At 38.5% G+C, this 26,542-nt stretch overlaps 1 protein-coding gene across 4 annotated transcripts in view; it reads right to left on the bottom strand.

Annotated features, from left to right (window-relative positions):
• Positions 1-1,476: 1,476 nt before the first annotated feature.
• LOC100344770 (steroid transmembrane transporter SLC22A24-like) overlaps positions 1,477-26,542 on the bottom strand; it is a 75,100-nt gene continuing 50,034 nt past the window's right edge. For all 4 annotated transcript variants that reach the window (XM_008274346.5, XM_008274347.5, XM_002720989.6 and 1 more), the window contains 4 exons: positions 6,111-6,325; positions 3,920-4,028; positions 3,260-3,463; positions 1,477-1,674 (listed from right to left, as the gene is read on the bottom strand). In XM_008274346.5, the coding sequence (XP_008272568.3) occupies positions 1,614-1,674; positions 3,260-3,463; positions 3,920-4,028; positions 6,111-6,325 (589 nt within the window). In that variant the 3' untranslated portion in view covers positions 1,477-1,613. The remainder of the gene's footprint in view (positions 1,675-3,259; positions 3,464-3,919; positions 4,029-6,110; positions 6,326-26,542) is intronic.

Genomic DNA, 26,542 nt, shown 5'->3' with positions numbered 1-26,542 from the left:
AGAAAGGGAGAGATACATAGAGAAATCTTCTATTTTTTGGTTTACTCCCCTAATGGCTGCAAGAGCCATAGCTGGTCCAATCCGAAGCCAGAAGGGAGGAGGCTCTTCAAAGTCTCCCACGTGGGTGTAGGGGCTCATATATTTGGGCCATCTTCCACTGCTTTAACAGGCATATCATAAGAGAGCTGGATCAGAAATGGAACAGCCAGGACTCAAACCAGTATCTAAAGGAGATCCTGGCACTGTAGGTGGCATCTTCACCCACTACTCAATGGCAGGTTTATCCATATTCTATCCTCTATCTGCCCCGGGTGAAATGTTCTGCAGGTATCAAATATATCTATCATATGGCAGATTACCTCTGCTGTTTGTTGATTTTCTGTTTAGATGATCTATTCATTGATGAAAGTGGCTGTCAGAGACCCTTTTATTATTCTGTTGGGGCCTAAGACTCTTTAAATCCACTAAAATTTGTTTTAAACAGCCAGCCACCCTGGTGTTGCATGCATATACATTTAGTATGATTCCAGCTTCCCTTTGAACTTTTCTCTTGTTCATTACATAATGTCCTTTGTATTTTTAATAGTTTTGTGTTGTCTATTGTGTCTAATATTAATGTGGCTACTCCTGTTCATGATACACTTTATCATATATGACCATTGGTTTCCCCATGATGTGCCCTTTTCTTTCAAATTTACTTTTGACTTCATAGATAATTATATTTATTATATAGAATACAACTTTTGATGTATATTTGCATAACAGAGTGTTTAAATCTGGCTGTTTCCCATTTCATTATTTCATTGTTATAATTTTTTACAGTTATAATACCATCCACTTTCATCATTTTTAAAGGATACACTAAGTTGTTATTAACTATTGTCAGGAGGCTGTACAACAGATCTCTTGAACTTACACTTTCTACATAACTGTAATTTTATATTCTTTACCAGCATTTCCCTACCTGTATTCCTCATCCAACTGCCTTACTCTCTGGTAACCAACATCTATGCTCTATTTCTGTGAAATCTACTTATCATAGATTCTACATATGAGTTAGATCATGCAGCACTTGTCTTTCCATCATTGACATTTTTCTTTTTCATAATGTCCTGCAGTTCCATCCTTTTGTTTAAAATGATAGGATTTTCTCTTTTTAATAGCTGAATCATATAATATTCAGTATCTATATTACTTGTTCAGTATCTATTCATCTATTGGATTTTACATTGATTCCACATTTTGGCTATAATGAATAGTGTTTCAATAAACATGGGAGTGCAGATATCTCTTTGACATAGTGATTACATTTCCTTTGCAAATACCAATCCTGGGATAGCTAGATCACATGAATAATGCTGCTTTTTATAAATCATCATAACTGTTAATATGTTGTGGATGAAGTTGGAGCTAGTTTTCAACTACTCCTCCCCCATGTAAACAGTTGGTTGGTTGAATTACTTAAACTCATAAATTATTCTGAGAAAATTGATATATTTAGTTCTATGAATGTAAAAGGCATCCATTTATACATTGTATTTTCACTGGTTTTACAAATACATAGGAACAAGCTTTGTTTTTTAGCTCTTCTTCGGATCAATTCTTGGAATGCCTTAAAATTGTGTTATTTTCAGGGAAGTGTCTTCATTCTTTATTCCCCTTGAATCTTTTGTGCTGGGAAAAACAAATCCAACAAAAACAAAGTCAAGAAACAAAGAAGATATAAAATAACTGTGCATGTCTCACAAATATCCCAACAGAATAAGAGAGGGAAGAGATGTGCAATTCGGGACATGCTCAAGCTGACTTACCTCAAACGGTAGAGTTAGAAACATACCAGGGGATTCCAATTCAATCCCATCAAGGTGGCATGTACCAATGCCATCTCACTAGTCCCAGTGATCAATTTCTGTTCACAATTGATCGTAATGATAGGACTAAGAACCAAAGGGATCACATAAACAAGACTAGTGTCTGCAAATACTAGCTGATAGAATCAAAAAGGGAGAGAATGATCCAACATGGGAAGTGAGATACACAGCAGACCCATAGAATGGCAGATGTCCCAAACAGCACTCTGCCCTCATAATCAGGCCTTAAGGCATGCGATCTGGCTGAAATGCCCATGAGAGTATTTCAGGCGTGGAAAACCAAGACACTCTGGGGAAAAAAAAAAAACTAAATGAAAGATAGCCGCTAGGGAGATCCCAGTGGAAAGAACGGGTCATCAAAGAAGGAGGTACCTTTCTCTGAAGGGAGGAGAGAACTTCCACTTTGACCATGGCCTTGTCTAAAAATTATCAGAGTCAGTGAACTCAGGGGGCCTCCATAGCCTTGGCAGCTCATGACAAGAGCCTAGGGTGATTACTAATGCCATAAACAAGAGTGTCAATTTGTTAAGTCAACAACAGGAGTCGCTGTGCACTTACTCCTCATGTAGGATCTTTGTCCTTAGTGTGCTGTACATTGAGATTTAATGCTATAACTAGTACTCAAACAGTATTTTTCACTTTATGTTTCTGTGTGGGAGCAAACTGTTGAAATCTTTACTTAATGTACACTAAACTGATCTTCTGTATATAAAGAGAATCGAAAATGAATCTTGATGTGAATGGAAGGGGAGAGGGAGTAGTAAAGGGGAGGGTTGCGGGTGGGAGGGATGTTATGGGGGGGAATCCATTGTAATCCATAAGCTGTACTTTGGAAATTTATATTCAGTAAATAAAAGTTAAAAAAAATAAATATCCCAACAGACCAACCATCTGTAGATATAGTGGCAACCCTGAAAGGAAGTTTGTTCCATATTCTAGTCCCATAATTCTACCTAATTAAATCACTAAATGGGTTTATGTCCAATAGGCAAACTTAGTTCTTTCCCATATTTATCAAGCACTCATTGGGTTGATGGATGATAAAACTGGCATGATAAGAATGAAGCATTACATTTCAGTAGATTTCTGAGAAAATGTTAGCAGTGTGTCTTTCTCATAAGGGTAGAGAGTATGAACCAATCATAATGAGAAAACTTTTGGCCTTTCACCACAGTGTGGCACTGTCTCTGTTACCTAGGGAGTCTCACAAAGAATCTGACACTTCTGTGCATGGGGCAACACTGCCACTGAACTCAAGGACATGGAGACAAACAGCCCCCCTGGTTGCGCCCACTTGGACAAAAGCCTAAAGGGTCATTCCTTTCCTCATGACAATGATATGAACACAATTACAACCCACTCTGGTGACTGCTACAGGATTTACTCACTCCTTTTCCACATCCTGAATGGTGTTAGGAAGAGGCTGATTCCTGGTTTCCGGAAGGCAGAAGACAATCAGGCCAGAAAAGATGCAGAAGACTCCATACATGATCCAGGGCAGGTGGGGAGAATACACTATTAAGGTCATGAGTAAGGGGGCAAATACTGCCCCAATTCTTGAGAACACATTATTGATTCCCGTAATTGTTGACCTTTGTGTGCAAATAACAATAAAAAAAATTTTGTACAAATATTACATGCAACATCTTGTTTATCATCTTGCTTTCAGTATGGAGCATACTGAATCAGTTATTACACACACAGCAAGCCCTTAATAGTGAGATTTGCTTCTATTATATATATCCTGCTTGATTTTATGATGTTAGTAATTGCTCAAAACCTTAATTTCATCATTATTGAGGTAGAGATCAATGTAGCACCAATTCTGTAGAGTGGTTCTTAAGGTAAATGAAATGATGCGTTGTTGGACTTGGCAGATTCTCAGGTATAAAGTTAGCTTTATTAATAGTTTGTTATTGTTTCCTTCATTTGCATCACCATTTATTCCACTGACATCTAGACAGTCTCAATTTTATTCCCAAAATAAATACGAATTATTATAGAAAAATACATTTTGGAAAGCAAGCATAGGTCTTTTATTCTTGTACCTGCATATAGTAGGGATGAGTTCTACAGAATGGACTGAAAAGGCAGTAAGGGCAGCAGAAATAGCACCAACTCCCAAAGTGGCTAAAATCACACGTAGAGTCTGCATCTCTGGAGAAAGGAAGACCAGCAAGAGTCAGGAAACCTTGGATGGAGAAATCTTTCAACCTCCAAATAACTGTGGAACAACTGTCGGAAGGTCAGTGGGGAGTTCAAGTGTAAAATCTAATGTATAAGAACTGCACATTCTAGAAGTTATGGAATGATTGTGCACTGTTACGGATGAGTGAGCACTGACTGTATAATGTCATGGCTTAAACAATGAGTGAAAATCAGTTGCTTCAAGTCTTTCTGCACATTGGAGTAAATTTTACTGTATAATTTCTGTAAGACATAGATGTATTTACAGATAATAAATATATATATGGTTATATTATATATTATATTATATATAATATATAATATATACTATATATTATATATAACATCAGTCATTTCATAGGTTACTGTATGTACTTACATTACAGGTAGTAACTGGAAATACTTTAGTATTGAACAGTTTATAATTAAGAGTGTGGGGACCATTTTTGATATACGACAAGTATTCTACCAAATAGTAACAAGTAGATTGTATCTATTTAGAGTGGATAGCGTGAAGAGATACAGGATCTAGAACAGTAGTTTATGAGAGAATTAAGACTTGTATTTGGACATAAGTAATGTTATCCAGGGAAACATTAATACTAAAAATTCAAAAAGGAACTTATAAAATTCAATGGAAAAAACTAATAGAACTTCATATATTTTTTTTTTGACAGGAAGAGTGGATAGTGAGAGAGAGAGACAGAGAAAGGTCTTCCTTTGCCATTGGTTCATCCTCCAATGGCCGCCACGGCTGGCGCGCTAAGGCCGGCGCACCACGCTGATCCAAAGGCAGGAGCCAGGTGCTTCTCCTGGTCTCCCATGGGGTGCAGGGCCCAAGCACTTGGGCCATCCTCCACTGCACTCCTGGGCCACAGCAGAGAGCTGGCCTGGAAGAGGGGCAACCGGGACAGAATCCGGCACCCAGACCGGGACTAGAACCTGGTGTGCTGGCGCCGCTAGGCAGAGGATTAGCCTGTTGAGCCATGGCGGCAGCCCATATGTTTATTTTTAAAGCTTTATTTTTTGCTTGAAAGGCAAAGTTACAGAGAAACAGAGGCAGAGAGAGAGAGAGAGAGAGAGAGAATGAGTCTTCCATCTGCTGGTTCACTACCATAATAGCCACAATGGCCATAGATGAGCCAAACCTGAAGTCAGGAGCAAGGATCAAGGACCTTCCTACAAGCCTCCCACATGGTTGCAGGGGCACAAGCACTTGGGCCATCCTCTACTGCTTTCCAACCATAAAAGAGAGGTAAATCAGAGGTGGAGCAGCCACGGTTTGAAATGGCACCCATATAGGATGCTGGCACTTCAGGCTGCGGCTTTACCTGATACACCACAGCAACTACCCCCGATAGGACTAAATAATGGAGAAGGGTATTCTCTAAGTCAGCCAATTTGCACGAGGTGGTGTGAAGCTCATCATTTTGAGCCACAGAACACAAAACAAGTTAAACAATGAAATCAGATGAGACTCTTGTTCTTGCCATAGAGTTCTCTGATTGAAGACAGGGCTTTTATTTCACTTAGTCAAAGAGTTTCTCCTAAAATTCTTTTGTATTTATGGTGACTTAAATGACAGACTTAAAAAAAAAGTGAAAATGAAAGGGTGAGTGAGATGCCAAAACAGGAATCCCTTAACACTGGAAAGAGTGCCAGACAGACGCGATGAGAGCACTGTGTGTGCGTTTGGGGACACAGCAGCAAGGCCAACCCCTTCCATGTGTATTACAGCATGATTAGCCAACGGTCTGTGCTGTAACTGGTAGAGAGTGACTCTGTGTAGTCGGTACTGGTGTTCAGGTTCATCCTGCATGTCATGAAGACACCTGTGTATCTGAGCCACCCCTTGCTGACACTGGCTCAGTTGGAGCCTAAGACATGCCAATGAATTTTTATCAGGAGCACTTTCAAGCTGTCTTGTTAATTTCAAGCAAGCCTTCAACTCTCAAAGCCAGTAGCATTCTCTTTTTGGCCACATATAAACCCACATAATTCCTGAGGACTGAGGGAAACCAATTCCTTCCCCCAAACTCCTGCCTCTCTCACCTTTGGACAAAAAGGCGTTGGCCAGAATGCAAAGTCCTGCCAGGAAGAAAAACAATGACTGGTTTTTCCGACGATCCATGTATTTCATTATAAAAAGGATAATACATCTGGATATGAATGGGACAGCTCCAAAGAGGATCTGGAACATGAAGATACTGCTTCCCAGTTCCTGTAGGTTGAGTATCAAGCCATAAAAGGGTACAGTGGCTCCGAGCCTGAGTGCATAAAGGAATAAAAGAAATTTAATAAGGCTTAGAGCCTACGGAATATCATTTACAATTTTGAAGGCAAGTCCTATACTTGATGAAAATATTGTCCAGGTAGCTGAAGTCCTTGTTACAGATGACATTTTGTCCTGCTTCATACATAGCATATTTCTTCTTAAGGCAATGATTTTAATATAAAATCATGTTGGAGAACGGCTGTTTGTCCCCGATTCTGCTGAGGCCACAGGAAGGGAATATCAAATGTACACATACTCCAGTAAAAGATATTAAAGCACTCATACAGAAAAAGTAATATGAAATCCAAGTTCATCACTCAACAGGACATTATAAAGAATTCAACCTGGCCGGCACCACGGCTCACTAGGCTAATCCTCTGTCTGTGGCGCTGGCACTCCGGGTTCTAGTCCTGGTCAGGGTGCCGGTTCTGTCCCGGTTGCTCCTCTTCCAGTCCAGCTCTCTGCTGTGGCCTGGGAAGGCAGTCGAGGATGGCCCATGTGCTTGGGCCCTGCACCCACACGGGAGACCAGGAGGAAGCACCTGGCACCTGGCTTCGGATCAGTGCAGCACGCTGGCCATAGTGGCCATTTGGGGCATGAACCAACAGAAGGATGACCTTTCTCTCTCTCTCTCACTGTCTAACTCTGCCTGTCAAAAAAAAAGAAAGAATTCAGCCAAAATACAGTTAGATATATACTGTAAATGAGGAAGCGTTTGTTTATGTATTTTTGCCAAGGTTCAACATCCTGTGAGATTCTCTTCTCTGCTCCTCAATGTCGAAAACCTCTAAACCTTACTCTTTGTGTGTGAGGCGGCAAGAACTCTTACAGGCAAGCTTTCCATGTGTTTCCTGTATTGAAGTGCATTGTGACTTGACAGTTTCAAGCAATCTAAGAGCTATAATCACGTAACTGTTAAACTGAAGCATCAGAATTGAGATAAGGAGAGTGGCTGCTAAGTACATGTCCAGTAATATATGGCAAGGATGTTTGGCTTTGTTCATAGCTTAGTAAAGGCTCTGAAAGAGACCTGGCCTGGTGTCATTTTAATTCCTGAATGGGAGAAAGGAAGAGGAAAAAAGGGTTGTGGTGGGCCAAGTAATCTACACAATACACAGGCAAATTTGCATGGCCTAGAGAGAAATGTATTTGCAGCCATCAGAGGAAAATGCATTTCCTAAATCAGAAGAAATGCAGAGAGAGCTAAAAGGCATTTGGAAGCCTCCACAGAATCTGTACAAAAGTGTCCTAGGAAGAAATCTGCTTTGATCATCTACCGTGCCTTGGATCCTATATTTAACACTGGTCAGTTCCGTTTCCCATTATATCTTCCCCTTTTCCTGATTGAGTATGTAGAATGTAGAAACATGGGTCACAGACCAGAGATGTGGAAAGAAATCCCAACATGATGAAATAGAGCAGTGCCTTATACAACATCTTTGCCCACTTGAATGAATTGGTGTGTGTGTGTGTATATATATATATATATATAGAGAGAGAGAGAGAGAGAGAGAGAGAGATACACTTATGAAAGTAACTGTAGAAAATATATTTTAAAATATTTGTATTTACCGAATAGAATATATTTTGAGTCATTAAATCAATACTCAAAAAACCAGAGCCAAGGATAAAAGAATAGAAAGCTAAACAAATAAACAACAACCAGATTGCCTATAGATGTTTGGAAACAAATCACATTTATATAAAATTTATTAGTCAAAGAGGATACAAATTGCAATAAGGCATTATTTTGAACTTATTTAGAATGAAATTATATAGCTCCTCAAAACACTTGGATTACAGCTTTGGCAATTCTTACAGGGAACTTACTGAATTACATTCATTTATCAGAAAAGATGAAAGCTTGCAAAGAAATGAACCAAATTTCCCTGACAGAAGACATACACACATACACACGCACACACACAAACACACAAACACACACACTTTGAAGCAACATCATACTTAAGATAAAATGCAGAAAACCATGAAATAGCTAACAATAATGTATGTGAAATTATATCTTTGAAAGATTCTTTAAACTTCATAAACTCCTATGAAGATAGTTTCCCTCACCAAAATAGTACACTAGTTATCAATATCAGCAACGAAAAAAAGGAAACTCCTTTGTATGTTACTAACAGTCATTTAAGTGATATAAAAAATATTGTGTATAATTTTATGCCTCCAAATTAAAAAAACTTGGATGAAACAGGTAATTTTCTTGAGAAAACAATTCAAAAAACAACATGGAAACACAAGATCAAATTCTCACTAGTCATTTGTATTATGGAAATTCAATTCATAATTAACTATCTATCCAAGGAAATACTTCAGACCACTATGGATTCATTCTTGGGTTTTATAAACATTTGAGACAGGAATAGTAACCCAACAGAATTGAGTGGCAGTTGGCTTTGGGAATACTTGGGCTCTCTCTGAGGATGGTGTAGGCTAGCAGAGCTGAGAGTGGATTCCCTGTCCCTTTGACTGTGGGAGCCCAGCTCACCTGAAATCTGTGACTAAATGATAGGCCTGGGTGTAGCTGGGTCTCTGGTAAATCCATGTGTCACTTCAGAGATTCAGAGTTCTCTGAGTGCCTAGGGAGGGGGGCATTGCAGAGAGTTCTGTGCTCACACTGAAGACCACAGAGATCCTCTGTGCAGTTCCTATGCTTGTGTTAATGGGATGTGTAGCCATTGTGGGCTCACCATGAGCATTGGTCACCTTGGCAGAGAGGAGAGCAAGCTGTGATCATGCTACCTGATGCCATCATACTCTCCCAATGCTGAAAATAGAGCAGACTTACCATGCCCAACTCGGCTGTCACACTGGACTCTTGACCTACCAGCTGCAATGACCAGAGCTCCCTTGCCCCACCACTTTCTACAGTAAAACTTTAAGAAAAGATTCTAAAATGTGCATAAGAGAGTCCAGATTATCTTCAGATGATCACCAATTAGAATGACAGCTGATTTCTAATCAGCAACCCTACGACTAAGAGGGACTGGAGAGACATAGTCCAAATAATAAAAGAATAAAAATCTGTCAATGCAGAATACTGTATACAGCAAAGCTCTCATTTATAAATGAAGGAGAAATAAAGGCCTTCCAAAACAAACAGAAATTGAAAGGATTTTTCTCAATTCATGCAGACTTACAAATGATACTTAAGGATTTGCTACACACAGAAATAGAGAACATATGCATCATTATGAAAGATTGTGAATGCAGAAAAAGGTGCTAGTAAAAATACAAAGGAAATCTAAAGCGAAGAATAGGAATAGCTGGGAAAAATGGCAGGACCAAGTCGTTACTTACAAACAATAAACTTTAATATAAATGGCTTAATTCTACAATAAAATATATAGACTTACTGAAAGGTTTAAAAAACAAGACCTCTGTATTAGCTGCCTCAAAGAAACATGCCTCCCAAACAAAATACACACAGACTGAAAGAAAATGATAGAAAAAGATATTCCAGGCTAACAGAAAGCAAACACAGCAGGAGTAGCCATCTTAATATCACACAACATAGACTTTAACACAAAATCTGTTGAAAGAGACAAAGAAAGTATCAATTAATGATTCAACAGGGTGTTGTCACTATAATAAATACATATGCACCCAATACCAGGGTTCTTGGCTATTTAAAACAAATATTAATATCTCTACAGGGAGACATATTCTCAAATATAATAATAATAAGAGACTTCAACACTACAGTTTAGCCAATGGACAGAAAACTGGACAAAAATCAACAGAGAAACAACACAAATAATCTTCAATATGGACCAAATGGACCTAGTTGATATTTATGGCACATTTCAAACCACAACAGAATACACATCCTTTTCATCAGTGCATGGATCTTTCTCTTGGGTAGAATAAATGTTAGGCCATTAAAACAAGTCTCAGCAAATTCAAAAAAAATGAAATCCGCATGCATCTTTTCTGACCACAGTTTTATGATGCTAAAGAGTAAGAAACTCCAAAATTTATGCAAACACATAGAGACTAAAAACATGCTTCTCATTGAACTGAGGATTACAGGAAAAATCAAAAACTTGCTAGAAAGTAATTGAAAATGAATCTTAATGGAGAATGAGACTGGGAAGAGGAGAGGGAGGAGGAAGAGGTATGGAAACGTGCGTGGGAGAGTGGGTATGGTGGGAAGAGTAACTATATTCCTAAAGTTGTATGTATGAAATTTGTATTCCTTAAAAAATAATTTTAAAAAGTTGCTAGAAGGGGCTGGCACTGTGGCGCAGTGGGTTAATGCCCTGGCCTGAAGCACCGGTATCCCATATGGGCGCTGGTTTGAGACCCGGCTGCTCCACTTCCAATGCAGCTCTCTGCTATGGCCTGGGATAGCAGTAGAAGACAGCCCAGGTCCTTGGGCCCCTGTACTCATGTGGGAGACCCGGAGGAGGCACCTGGCTCCTGGTTTTGGATCAGTGCAGCTCCAGCCATTGGTGGCCAATTGGGAAGTGAACTATCAGATGGAAGACCTCTCTCTCTCTCTCACTCTCTCTCTCCTCTGTCTCTCCTCTCTCTGTGTAACTCTGACTTTCAAATAAATAACTAAACCTTTAAAAAAAGTTGCTAGAAATGAATGAAGATTACAATACAACAAATCAAACTTATGGGATACAGCAAAAGCAGTGTTATGAGAAACTTTATAGGAGTTTGTGCCAACATCAAGCAATTGGAAAGGCATCAGATAGATGATTTAAGAATGCATACTGAGATCTAAGAAAACACAATAAAAAACAGACACAAAAGCAGTATTAGGAAATAAATAGTTAAAATTAGTGAAGAAATGAAATTGAAACAAAACTATTCAAAAATCAGAGAAATGAAGAGCTGGTTTTTGAAAAAATAAACAAATAAAATTGATACACCATAGGCTTAACTAACCAAAGAAAAGGGAAAATACCCAAACTAATAAAATCAGAGATGAAAAAGTGATGTTGTAATGGAAACCACAGAAATAAAAAGAATCTTGAGGAATTACTACAAGCAGCTATATGCCAACAAATTGGAAAATACAGAAGAAATGAGCAGATTTCTAGATATATACAATCTACCAAAACTGAGTCATGAAGACATAGAAAACCGAAATAGAGCAATAATCAAGATGGAGATTGGTTCAGTAATACAGAAATTCCAAACAAAGAAAAGCGCAGGACCGGATTGCTTCACTGCTGAATTCTGCCAGACCTTTGAAGAACTAATTGCAATTTTTCTCAAACTATAAATCGATAGATTTTTTAAACAAAAGCAATGCCTTGGTTGAGAAAGAACTTGTAAGATCAGTATAATTCACAATAGCTACAAAAATATTTAAATACATTTAAATAAATGTAACAAAGGAGGTAAAAGATCTCTACAATAAAAACTACAAAAAGCTGACTTGCCCCAAATGGTAGAGTTAGAAACATACCAGGGGACTCCAATTTAATCCTATCAAGGTGGCATGTACCAATGCCATCTCACTAGTCCAAGTATCAATTTCAGTTCACAATTGATCATAATGAAAGTTCTAAGAGTCAAAGGGAGCACATAAACAAGTCTAGTACCTGCTAATACTAACCGATAGAATAAATAAAGGGGAGAGTGATCCAACATGGGAAGCGAGATACTCAGCAGACTCATAGAATGGCAGATGTCCTAAACAGCACTCTGGCCTCAGAATCAGCCCTAAAGGCATTCCAATCTGGCTGAAAAGCCCATGAGAGTATTTCAGGCATGGAAAGCCAAGACACTCTGGCAAAAAAAAAAAAAAATGACCTAAATGAAAGATCTCTGTGAGTGAGATCCCAGTGGAAAGAACAGGTCTTCAAAGAAGGAGATACCTTTCTCTGAAGGGAGGAGAGAACCTCCACTTTGACTAGGACGTTGTCTGAACAAGATAAGAGTCAGAGAACTCAAAAGGCTTCCATAGCCTTGGAAACTCATGACTGGAGCATAGGGAGATTACTGATGCCATAAACAGGAGTTTCAATTTGTAAAATCAACAACAGGAGTCACTGTGCACTTACTCCTCATGTAGGATCTCTGTCCTTAATGTGCTGTGTATTGAGATTTAATGCTATAACGAGCACTCAAACAGTATATTTCACTTTGTGTTTCTATGGGAGTGCAAACTATTGAAATAATTACTTAATGTATACTAAACTGATCTTCTGTTTAAAAAAAAGAAGAAATTAGCAACTCCCAACTTGACTCTCACTGGGATTAAACATGACAATAGGTCTGATCTGATTTCATCATCATTTAAAAAATCATCTATTATTTTTCACTTTATGTTTCTATGTGGGAGCAAACTGTTGAAATCTTTACTTAATGTACACTAAACTGATCTTCTGTATATAAAGAGAATTGAAAATAAATCCTCATGTGAATTGAAGGGGAGAGGGAATGAGAAAGGGTAGGGTTGCGAATGGGAGGGACGTTATGGGGGGAAGCCATTGTAATCCATAAGCCGTACTTTGGAAATTTATATTCATTAAATAAAAGTTAAAAAAAACTACAAAATATTAAAGAAAGAAATAGAAAAAAAGAAAGAGAGAGAGAGAGATCTACCATGCCTAACCTGGGAGTGTCACCTTTGGCACACCAAACAGAGCTCTCATGCCACACCCATCTCAAGCCTCTAAGGCTCCATCAAAAACAGGCAGTCCACTTAATCGAGAGTCATAGTATAACAAGAAAAAGCACCACAGTGAAGAAACCAAATATCTCCAATATGCCAAATAACAAACGCAAAAACCGAGGTAATAAAAACAAGGAAGTCACCATGACGCCCCCAAATGAAAAAGACACCCCAATTCAAGATTACGAAGATGCTGAGCTAGAAGAAATGCAAGAAGCAGATCTCAAAAAATTGATAAGAACCTTAAGAAGTTCTCAAAAACAAATTCTCGAACTACAGAAATCCTTCATGGACAAGATAGAACATCTCTCTCGTGAAAATGAAATATTAAGGAGGAATCAAAATGAAACGAAACAACTAGTACAACAGGAAACTGTGACAGTGACGAGAAATCATAATGAAGTGAAGAATTCAATAGATCAAATGAAAAACACAATAGAGAGCCTTACAAACAGAATGGGTGAAGCAGAAGAGAGAATATCGGACTTAGAAGATAGAGAACAGGAAAGGATACAGTCAGACCAAAGAAAAGAAGAGGAAATTAGAAATCTAAAACATATTGTCACAAATCTTCGGGATACTATTACAAGACCCAACATCCGGGTTCTAGGAGTTCCTGAAGGCATGGAGAGGAGGAAAGGTTTAGAAGGCCTTTTTAGTGAGATATTAGCAGAAAATTTCCCAGGTTTGGAGAAGGACATAGATATCCTAGTACAGGAAGCTCACAGAACCCCTAATAAACACGACCAAAACAGATCCTCACCACGACACGTTGTAATTAAACTCTCCACAGTGAAACATAAAGAAAAGATGCTAAAATGTGCAAGAGAGAAACGTCAGATTACTCTCAGAGGATCTCCAATCAGACTCACAGCTGACTTCTCATCAGAAACCCTACAAGCTAGGAGGGAATGGCGAGATATAGACAAGGTACTAAGAGAGAACAACTGCCAGCCCAGAATATTATAACCTGCAAAGCTATCATTTGTGAATGAAGGTGAAATAAAGACTTTTCATAGCAAACAGAAATTGAAAGAATTTGTCGCCACTCGTCCAGCCCTGCAAAAGATGCTTAAAGATGTGTTACACACAGAAACACAGAAACACGGTCATCAATATGAAAGAAGATAAAGGAAGGAAACCTCACAGCAAAAGATCACAGGGAATTCAAAGCATATATTAGAACTTATCTTTGGCAAATGGCAGGGTAAAGTTACCACTTATCATTAGTCACATTGAACATTAATGGCCTGAACTGTCCAGTTAAGACACCGATTGGCTGATTGGGTTAAGGAACGAAACCCATCTATTTGCTGCTTACAAGAAACACATCTTTCCAACAAAGATCCATACAGACTGAAAATGAAAGGCTAGAAAAAGATATACCATGCCAACAGAAATGAAAAAAGAGCAGGCGTAGCCATATTAATATCGGACAACATAAACTTTACCACAAAAACTGTTAAGAGAGACAAAGAGGGGCACTATATAATGATTAAGGGATCAATACAACAAGAAGATATAACAATTATCAATGTATATGCACCTAACTACAGGGCACCGGTTCATCTAAAAGATTTATTAAGTGACTTAAAGGGAGACTTAGACCCCAATACAATAGTACTGGGGGACTTCAATACTCCACTCTCAGAAATAGACAGATCAATAGGACAGAAGATCAACAAGGATACAGTAGATGTAAATGACACTATAGCCCAAATGGATCTCACAGATATCTACAGAACTTTCAATCCTACAGCTAAAGATTTTACATTCTTCTCAGCAGTACATGGAACCTTCTCTAGGATTGACCACATACTAGGCCATAAAGCAAGTCTCAGCAAATTCAAAAGAATTAGAATCATACCATGAAGCTTCTCAGACCATAAAGGAATGAAGTTGGAAATTAGCAACTCAGGAATCCCTAGAGCATACACAAACACATGGAGATTGAACAACATGTTCCTGAATGAACAATGGGCCATAGAAGAAATTAAAAGAGAAATCAAAAATTTTCTGGAAGTAATGAGGATAACAGCACAACATACCAAAACTTATGGGATGCAGCAAAAGCAGTGTTAAGAGGAAAGTTTATATCAATAGGTGCCTACATCAAGAAATTGGAAAGGCACCAAATAGATGAGCTTTTACGGCATCTCAAGGATCTAGAAAATCTGCAGCAAACAGACCCAAATCTAGTAGGAGAAGAGAAATAATTAAAATCAGAAAATAAATCAACAGGATTGAATCCAAAAAACATTACAAAACATCAGCCAAACGAGGAGCTTGTTTTATTTGAAAAAATAAACAAAATTAGAGAACATTGGAGAAACCCTTCAAGATATTGGCACAGGCAAAGAATTTCTGGAAAAGACCCGGGAGGCACAGGCAGTCAAAGCCAAAATCAACTATTGGGATTGCATCAAATGAGAAGTTTCTGTACTGCAAAAGAAACAGTCAGGAGAGTGAAGAGACAACCGACAGAATGGGAAAAAATATTTGCAAACTATGAAACAGATAAAGGGTTAATAACCAGAATCTACAAAGAGATCAATAAACTCCACAAAAACAAAACCAACAACCCACTTAAGAGATGGGCCAAGCATAGCCTTGACTGTTAATGAACAACCTAATACATTATCCCTCTTACTAGTTTTTTTGTCTGTTCTACTTAATATGACTGGTTTAATACTGTAATTAATACACAGTTATTCTTAAGTGTTAAAAATTAACTAAAATGTGATCCCTGTTAAACATAAGAGTGGGAATAAGAGAGGGAAGAGATGTACAATTTGGGACATGCTCAAGCTGACTTGCCCCAAATGGTAGAGTTAAAAACATAACAGGGGATTCCAATTCAATCCCATCAAGGTGGCATGTACCAATGTCATCTCACTAGTCCAAGTGATCAATTTCAGTTCACAATTGATCATAATGAAAGGACTAAGAGTCAAAGGGAGCACATAAACAAGTCTAGTACCTGCTAACAATAACCGATGGAATAAATAAAGGGGAGAGTGATCCAACATGGGAAGTGAGATACTCAGCAGACTCATAGAATGGCAGATGTCCTAAACAGCACTCTGGCCTCAGAATCAGCCCTAAAGCCATTCGGATCTGGTTGAAAAGCCCATGAGAGTATTTCAGGCATGGAAAGCCAAGACACTCTGGCAAAAAGATCTCTGTGAGTGAGATCCCAGTGGAAAGAACAGGTCTTCAAAGAAGGAGGTACCTTTCTCTGAAGGGAGGAGAGAACCTCCACTTTGACTCTGACCTTGTCTAAACAAGATAAGAGTCGGAGAACTCAGAGGGCTTCCATAGCCTTGGAAACTCATGACTGGAGCATAGGGAGACTACTGATGCCATAGACAGGAGTGTCAATTGGTAAAGTCAACAACAGGAGTCACTGTGCACTTACTCCTCATGTAGGATCTCTGTCCTTAATGTGCTGTGTATTGAGATTTAATGCTATAATGAGTACTCAAACAGTATATTTCACTTTGTGTTTTCATGGGGGTGCAAACTGTTGAAATCTTTACTTAATGTATACTAAACCGATCCTCTGTAAAAAAAAAAAAAAAAAAAAAAAAGAAATTATCAACTCCCAACTTGACTCTCACTGGGATTAAACATGACAATAGGTCTGATCTGATTTCATCATCATTTAAAAAAAATCATCTATTATTTTTCACTTTATGTTTCTGTGTGGGAGCAAACTGTTGAAATCCTTACTTAATGTATACTAAGCTGATCTTCTGTATATTAAGATAATCAAAAATGAATCTTGATGTGAATGGAAGGGGAGAGGGAGTGGGAAAGGGGAGGGTTGTGGGTGGGAGGGACAGTATGGGGGGGATGCCATTGTAATCCATAAGTCGTACTTTGGAAATTTATATTCATTAAATAAAAGTTAAAAAAAAAAGAAATTGGAAAGGCACCAAATAGATGAGCTTTCAATTCACCTCAAGGATCTAGAAAAACTACAGCAAACCAGACCCAAATCTAGTAGGAGAAGAGAAATAATTAAAATCAGAGAAGAAATCAACAGGATTGAATCAAAAAAAATTACAAAAAATCAGCCAAATGAGGAGCTGGTTTTTTGAAAAAATAAACAAAATTGACACCCCATTGGCACAACTAACTAAAAAAAGAAGAAAAAAGACCCAAATCAATAAAATCAGAGATGAAAAAGGAAACGTAACAACAGACACCACAGAAATAAAAAGAATCATCAGAAATTACTACAAGGACTTGTATGCCAGCAAACAGGGAAAGCTATCAGAAATGGATAGATTTCTGGACACATGCAACCTACCTAAATTGAACCAGGAAGACATCGAAAACCTAAACAGACCCATAACCGAGACAGAAATAGAAACAGTAACAAAGGCCCTCCCAACAAAGAAAAGTCCAGGACCAGATGGATTCACTGCTGAATTCTACCAGACATTTAAAGAAGAACTGACTCCAATTCTTCTCAAACTATTCAGAACATTCGAAAAAGAGGGAGTCCTCCCAAATTCTTTCTATGAAGCCAGCATCACCTTAATTCCTAAGCCGGAAAAAGATGCAGCATTGAAAGAGAATTACAGACCAACATCGCTGATGAACATAGATGCAAAAATCGTCAATAAAATTCTCGCCAATAGAATGCAACAACACATCAGAAAGATCATCCACCCAGACCAAGTGGGATTTATCCATGGTATGCAGGGATGCTTTAATGTGCGCAAAACAATCAATGTGATATACCACATTAACAGACTGCAGAAGAAAAACCATATGATTATCTCAATAGACGCCGAGAAAGCATTTGATAAAATATAACAGCACAACATGATGAAAACTCTAAGCAAACTAGGTTTGGAAGGAACATTCCTCAATACAATCAAAGCAATCTATGAAAAACCCACGGCCAACATCCTATTGAATGGGGAAAAGTTGGAAGCATTTCCACTGAGATCTGGTACCAGACAGGGATGCCCACTGTCACCACTGCTATTCAATATAGTTCTGGAAGTTCTAGCCAGAGCTATTAGGCAAGAAAAAGAAATTAAAGGGTTAATTTTGGGAAGGAAAACTCAAACTATCCCTCTTTGCAGATGATATGATTCTTTATTTAGGGGACCCAAAGAACTCTACTAAGAGATTATTGGAACTCATAGAAGATTTTAGCAATGTAGCAGGGTATAAAATCAATGCACAAAAATCAACAGCCTTTGTATACACAGACAATGCCATGGCTGAGGAAGAACTTCTAAGATCAATCCCATTCACAATAGCTACAAAACCAATCAAATACCTTGGAATAAACTTAACCAAGGACGTTAAAGATCTCTACGATGAGAATTACAAAACCTTAAAGAAAGAAATAGAAGAGGATACCAAAAAATGGAAAAATCTTCCATGCTCATGGATTGGAAGAATCAATATGGTCAAAATGTCCATTCTCCCAAAAGCAATTTATAGATTCAATGCAATACCAATCAAGATACCAAAGACAGTCTTCTCAGATCTGGAAAAAATGGTGCTGAAATTTATATGGAGACACAGGAGACCTCGAATAGCTAAAGCAATCTTGTACAACAAAAACAAAGCCGGAGGCATCACAATACCAGATTTCAGGACATACTACAGGGCAGTTGTAATCAAAACAGCATGATACTGGTACAGAAACAGATGGATAGACCAATGGAACAGAATTGAAACACCAGAAATCAACCCAAACATCTACAGCCAACTTATATTTGATCAATAATCTAAAACTAATTCCTGGAGCAAGGACAGTCTATTCAATAAATGGTGCTGGGAAAACTGGATTTCCACGTGCAGAAGCATGAAGCAAGACCCCTACCTTACACCTTACACAAAAATCCACTCAACATGGATTAAAGACCTAAATCTACGTCCTGACACCATTAAGTTATTAGAGAACATTAGAGAAACCCTTCAAGATATTGGCACAGGCAAAGAATTTCTGGAAAAGACCCGGGAGGCACAGGCAGTCAAAGCCAAAATCAACTATTGGGATTGCATCAAATTGAGAAGTTTCTGCACGGCAAAAGAAACAGTCAGGAGAGTGAAGAGACAACTGACAGAATGGGAAAAAAATATTTGCAAACTATGCAACAGATAAAGGGTTAATAACCAGAATCTACAAAGAGATCAAGAAACTCCACAAAAACAAAACCAACAACCCACTCAAGAGATGGGCCAAGGACTTCAATAGACATTTTTCAAAAGAGGAAATCCAAATGGCCAACAGGCACATGAAAAAATGTTCAAGGTCACTAGCAATCAGGGAAATGCAAATCAAAACCACAATGAGGTTTCACCTCACCCCGGTTAGAATGGCTCACATGCAGAAATCTACCAACAACAGATGCTGGCGAGGATGTGGGGAAAAAGGGACACTAACCCACTGTTGGTGGGAATGCAAACTGGTTAAGCCACTATGGAAATCAGTCTGGAGATTCCTCAGAAACCTGAATATAACCCTACCATTCGACCCAGCCATCCCACTCCTTGGAATTTACCCAAAGGAATTTAAATTGATAAACAAAAAAGCGGTCTGCACCCTAATGTTTATTGCAGCACAATTCACAATAGCCAAGACCTGGAACCAACCTAAATGCCCATCAACGGTAGACTGGATAAAGAAATTATGGGATATGTATTCTTTAGAGTACTATACCGCAGTAAGAAACAACGAAATCCAGTCATTTGCAACAAAATGGAGGAATCTGGAACACATCATGCTGAGTGAAATAAGCCAGTCCCAAAGGGACAAATACCATATGTTCTCCCTGATCGGTGACAACTGACTCAACACCAAAAAGGAAACCTCCTGAAGTGAAATGGACACTATGAGAAATGGTGACTTGATCAGCATAGCCCTGACTGCTAATGGACAACTTAATACATTATCCCTCATAGTATTTTTTTTGTCTGTTCTACTTAATATGACTGGTTTAATTCTGTAATTATCACACAGTTATTCTTAAGTGTTGAAAATTAACTGAAATGTGATCCCTGTTAAACATAAGAGTGGGAATAAGAGAGGGAAGAGATGTATAATTTGGGGCATGCTCGGGCTGACTTGCCCCAATTGGTAGAGTTGGAAACATACCAGGGGATTCCAATTCAATCCCATCAAGGTGGCATGTGCCAATGCCATCTCACTACTCCAAGTGATCAATTTCAGTTCACAATTGATCATAATGAAAGGGCTAAGAGTCAAAGGGAGCACATAAACAAGTCTAGTATCTGCTAACACCAACCGATAGAATAAATAAAGGGGAGAGTGATCCAACATGGGAAGTGAGATACTCAGCAGACTCATAGAATGGCGGATGTCCTAAATAGCACTCTGGCCTCAGAATCAGCCCTAAAGGCACTCGGATCTGGCTGAAAAGCCCATGAGAGTATTTCAGGCATGGAAAGCCAAGACACTCTGGCAAAAAGATCTCTGTGAGTGAGATCCCAGTGGAAAGAACAGGTCTTCAAAGAGGGAGGTGCCTTTCTCTGAAGGGAGGAGAGAACCTCCACTTTGACTATGACCGTGTCTAAACAAGATAAGAGTCGGAGAACTCAAGGGGCTTCCATAGCCTTGGAAACTCATGACTGGTGCATAGGGAGATTACTGATGCCATAAACAGGAGTGTCAATTGGTAAAGTCAACAACAGGAGTCACTGTGCACTTACTCCTCATGTAGGATCTCTGTCCTTAACGTGCTGTACATTGAGATTTAATGCTATAACGAGTACTCAAACAGTATATTTCACTTTGTGTTTCTATGGGGGTGCAAACGACTGAAATCTTTACTTAATGTACACTAAACTGATCTTCTGTAAAAAAAAAAAAAAAAAAAAAAAAAAAAGAAAGAAAGAAAGAAATTATCAATTCCCAACTTGACTCTCACTGGGATTAAACATGACAATAGGTCTGATCTGATTTCATCATCATTTAAAAAAAATCATCTATTATTTTTCACTTTATGTTTCTGTGTGGGAGCAAACTGTTGAAATCCATACTTGATGTATACTAAGCTGATCTTCTGTATATTAAGATAATCGAAAATGAATCTTGATGTGAATGGAAGGGGAGAGGGAGTGGGAAAGGGGAGGGTTGTGGGTGGGAGGGACGGTATGGGGGGGAAGCCATTGTAACACATGAGTCGTACTTTGGAAATTTATATTCATTAAATAAAAGATAAAAAAAATAAAAAATAAATAAAAAATGGAGGAATCTGGAACTCATTATGCTGAGTGAAATAAGCCAGTCCCAAAGGGACAAATACCATATGTTCTCCCTGATTGGTGACAACTGACTGAACACAAAGAAGGAAACCTGTTGAAGTGAAATGGACACTATGAGAAATGGTGACTTGATCAGCATAGATCTGACTGTTAATGAACAACTTAATACATTAATCCCTCTTAGTAGTTTTTTTTGTCTGTTCTACTTAATGTGACTGTTTTAATTCTGTAATTAATACACAGTTATTCTTAAGTGTTGAAATTTAACTGAAATGTGATCCCTGTTAAACATAAGAGTGGGAATAAGAGAGGGAAGAGATGTACAATTTGGGACATGCTCAAGCTGACTTGCCCCAAATGGTAGAGTTAGAAACATACCAGGGGACTCCAATTTAATCCCATCAAGGTGGCATGTACCAATGCCATCTCACTACTCCAAGTGATCAATTTCAGTTCACAATTGATCATAATGAAAGTTCTAAGAGTCAAAGGGAGCACATAAACAAGTCTAGTACCTGCTAATACTAACCGATAGAATAAATAAAGGGGAGAGTGATCCAACATGGGAAGCGAGATACTCAGCAGACTCATAGAATGGCAGATGTCCTAAACAGCACTCTGGCCTCAGAATCAGCCCTAAAGGCATTCCAATCTGGCTGAAAAGCCCATGAGAGTATTTCAGGCATGGAAAGCCAAGACACTCTGGCAAAAAAAAAAAATGACCTAAATGAAAGATCTCTGTGAGTGAGATCCCAGTGGAAAGAACAGGTCTTCAAGGAAGGAGATACCTTTCTCTGAAGGGAGGAGAGAACCTCCACTTTGACTAGGACCGTGTCTGAACAAGATAAGAGTCGGAGAACTCAAGAGGCTTCCATAGCCTTGGAAACTCATGACTGGTGCATAGGGAGATTACTGATGCCATAAACAGGAGTTTCAATTTGTAAAATCAACAACAGGAGTCACTGTGCACTTACTCATGTAGGATCTCTGTCCTTAATGTGCTGCACATTGAGACTTAATGCTATAACGAGTACTCAAACAGTATATTTCACTTTGTGTTTCTATGGGGGTGCAAACTGTTGAAATCTTTACTTAATGTATACTAAACTTATCTTCTGTAAAAAAAAAAAAGAAGAAGAAATTATCAACTCCCAACTTGACTCTCACTGGGATTAAACATGACAATAGGTCTTATCTGATTTCATCATCATTTAAAAAATCATCTATTATTTTTCACTTTGTTTCTGTGTGGTAGCAAACTGTTGAAATCTTTACTTAATGTATGCTAAACTGATCTTCTGTATATAAAGAGAATCGAAAATGAAAAAAAAAAAAAAAAGAAACCAAAACATCTTCCAGGTTCATGGTTTGGAAATAATAATATAAATGAAATGTCCATACAACCCAAGGTAATTTACATATTTGTTGTGATCTCAATAAAAATGAAAAAGGATAGGGGCCAGCACCATGGTGAAGTAGAATAAGCCTCCACCCATGGTGCCAGTACTCCATATTGGCACTAGTTCGTGTTTTGGCTGCCCTTCTGGTCCAGCTACCTGCCAATGGTGTGGAAGGGCAGTGGAGGATGGCCATAGTGTTTGGACCATGCACTCACATGGGAGAACCAGAGGAAGCTCCTGGCTCCTGGCTTCAGATTGGCCCAGCTCTGGACATTGCAATAATTTGGGTAGTGAACCAGAGGATGGAAGACCTCTGTCTCTTCCTATTTCTGTGACTCTGCATCCCAAATAAATAAAAAATCTTTTAAACAAGGACATTCTCCTCATATAGAAAAAAAAACACTAAATACTTGAGTCATGAGACCACAAATAATAAAGAAAAATACTTAAAAAAGCCATAGGGCTTTCACTACCAGATTTCAAGACATTCTACAAGGACAATTATAATCAAAACATCTGGGTACTGGCACAAAAGTTGACATTAAATCAGTGGAACAGAAAATAAACCCGATAAGTTAATACATATATCTATATCTATAACCAAGTATTCTTTAACAAAGAAGCTAAAAATCAATCCCTAGAGAAAGGACAGTCTCTTCAACAAATGGTGCTCTTAAAATTGGATCTTTGCATGCAAACATATGAAACAAGACCCCTCCCTTACACCTTATACAAACATCAACTCAAAATGAATCAAGGATCTAAATCTATGACCTCAAACCATCAAATTCCCTTTCAGGGAAACTCTTACAGACATTGGCATAGGCCAAGACTTCTTGGAAAGGAACCCAGAATCACAGGAAATAAAAACAGAAGTAGACAAATTTGATTGCATTAAGCTAAGAAGTTCTGCCCTGCAAAGGAAACACTCAGTAGAGTGAAGAGGCAACTCAGGAGAAAATATTTGCAAACTATGCAATTAATAAAGGATTAATATTGAGAATCTATAAGAGCTCAAGAAATTCAACAACTAAAAATTAACAATCTAGTTAAGAAATAACAAAGAACATGAAAAGGTATTTTTCAAATGATGACATTCAAATGGGTGGAAGATACTCAGGATCTCTAAGCATCAAGGAAATGCAAATCAAAACTACAATGAGGTTTCACCCCACTCCAATTAGAATGGTATCTTAACCCAAATGAACAAATTACAAATGTTGGTGAGGCTGTGTGGAAAAAGTACTCTAGGTACTCTAATAATGCAATCTGCTACAAATATTATGGAAGAAATCTGAAAATAAATCTATCATTATAAGACTTATCTGTACCCCTAACTGTGTTGCAACTCAATTCACAATTGTTAAAATACGGAATCAATGTAGGTGTCCATCAAGCAATGACTGTACAAAAAAAATGTGATATATCTTCCCTGTGGACTATTACTCAACCACAAAAACTGAATGACATCCTGTCTTTTCCTACAAAATGCACTCGACTAGAAGACATTACGCCTAGAGAAATAATCCAGTCAAGAAAGGCAAATATCACATGCTGCTATGATATGTGGCAGTTAATATTGAATGCCAAAAATGTATAGGCATGAAATGGACATCTTGTGGTATGTTTGTTGTTTTTAGCCCTTGTTTATACTCCTGTGGAACTGTGGTCTTCCTACTCTTTACTTGTTGAATATTATTAGTGATGGATTAAGCCTGTGACTATTGAGTGGACTGAATTATGTTTTTGCAGTAAGAAAAATAGGAAGGAGAAAGGGAATTGATGGAGGGAGTTCAGGAGAGAGGGAATATGGTTATCTTCTTAGAACTATACCCACGGTTGGTGGGAATGCAAACTGGTAAAGACACTATGGAAGTCCGTCTGGAGATTCCTCAGAAACCTTACCATAACCCTGCCATACAACCAGCCATCCCACTCCTTGGAATTTACCCAAAGGAAATTAAATTGGCAAACAAAAAAGCGGTGTGCACCTTAATGTTTATTGCAGCTCAATTCACAATAGCTAAGGCCTGGAATCAATCTAAATGCCCATCAACAGTAGACTGCATAAAGAAATTATTGGATATGCTCTCTATAGAATACTATACAGCAGTGAAAAACAATGAAATCTGGTCATTTGCAACAAAATGGAGGAATCTGGATGTTTCTCTCTTACACATTTGGGGATATTTTCTTTATGTTTCACTGTGGTGAGTTTGATTACCACGTGTCGTGGTGAGGATCTCTTTTGGTCATGTTTATTGGGGGTTCTATGTGCTTCCTGTACTTGGATGTCTCTTTCCTTTCCAAACCCTGGAAGTTCTCTGCTAGTATTTCACTAAGAAGGCCTTTTAATCCTTTCTCTCTCTCCATGGCTTCAGGAACTTTTAGAACCTGGATGTTGGGTTTTTTAATAGTATCCTGTAGATTCCCAACAATATTTTTTAGATTTCTAATTTCCTCTGCTTGTCTTTGGTTTGATTGTATGCTTTCCTGTGCTCTGTCTTCTAAGTCTGATATTCTCTCTTCTGTCTCACTGATTCTGTTTTTAAGGCCCTCAAATGTGTTTTTCATTTGTTCCATTGAATTCTTCATTTCATTTTGATTGCTCTTCAATATCACAATTTCATCTTCTACTAAATTCTTCATTTCATTTTCATTCCTCCTTAAGATTTCATTTTCATGAGAGAGATTTTCTGTCTTGCCCTGTATTGATTTCTGTAATTCATGAATTTGTTTTAGAGAACTTCTAAATGTTCCGATCATAAATTTTTTGAAATCCATATCTTGCATTTCTTCTATCTCATCATCTTCATAATCTTGTATTGGAGTGTCATATTCATCTGGGGGCATTATAATGTCTTCTTTTTTCTTGTTTCCTCTGTTTCTGCGTTTGTTGTTTGGCATTGTGGAGATATTCTTTAGTTTCTTCTTTTTTTCTTGCTGTAGTTGCTTTTCTCATTATACTATGACTCTAGATTAAGTAGACTGTCTGTTTTTAGTGAATCTCTAGAGGCTTTTGGTGGGTGTGGCCAGAGAGCTCTGTTCAGTTCCTCAGAGTTAAGGGTGTGCCCACGGTGACACCCCCAGGTTTGGCGTGGTAAATCTCTCTTTTTCTCTCTCTTTTTTTTATTTACAAGGGAAGTAATTCTGCTCAGCTGAGCTCTTCTTGATGGCATGCAGTGCCTGATCACTAGCCCCAGTGGGTATAATATTCATCTGCTCTGTCTCAAGGACCACACAAAGGTTCTGTGCAGCCCTCAGTGTAAGCTCAGATTCCCCTGCAGTATTCTCATCGGGTAGCCAAGGCTGCCCGAATTTGTGGGGTCTCCCATCAAGACTACTCATGTCTCAACCACACCGTGAGTTCTTCCACACACTCTCAGTTTTTTTCCCCACATTCCCAGTTCATAACCTCCACAGATTCACTAGGTCTTAATCTGTTATTTCTCCCCACCAGAGTCAGGTTTTCATGCTTGGCTGAGGGCAGGTGCAGTCCTGAACTGGCACAGCTGTTAGGTTTTCCAAATTGGCACCTGCTCTATTGTCTTCCCTGCCTTTGTAAGGTGGGTGGAGAGAGAGAATCATGTCCATGCTGGTCCCTTTCGTTTTGTTTTCTCTCCTCTGGTTAGGCTGGTGTACTTTCCCCCATGGAGCTTCAAGCCTCGTTCCCTCTATACTCTTCCTGCCACTTTTCTGCCAGTGTCTCAGGCTACTGTAGTTTTGCCTCTTCTCCCTTTCCAGTGCTGGTCTCATATTCTCAGTCCAAGATGGTGAAATAGGGAGGGAGCACACTGATAGTCCGGGAAAAGACAGCTTAATAAAAGGGGAGATACTGTAGGTTCAGGGAAGAGTTAGGGGAAAAACAGCAGAGGAAACACTTCCAGAACTA

Source organism: Oryctolagus cuniculus, chromosome 1, assembly GCF_051225735.1.
Source record: "Oryctolagus cuniculus isolate XC-2025 breed Fujian yellow rabbit chromosome 1, ASM5122573v1, whole genome shotgun sequence".
Classification (NCBI taxonomy): domain Eukaryota; kingdom Metazoa; phylum Chordata; class Mammalia; order Lagomorpha; family Leporidae; genus Oryctolagus; species Oryctolagus cuniculus.
Note: the sequence above shows the minus strand (reverse complement) of the source record. Positions and strands in the feature narration are given on the sequence as shown.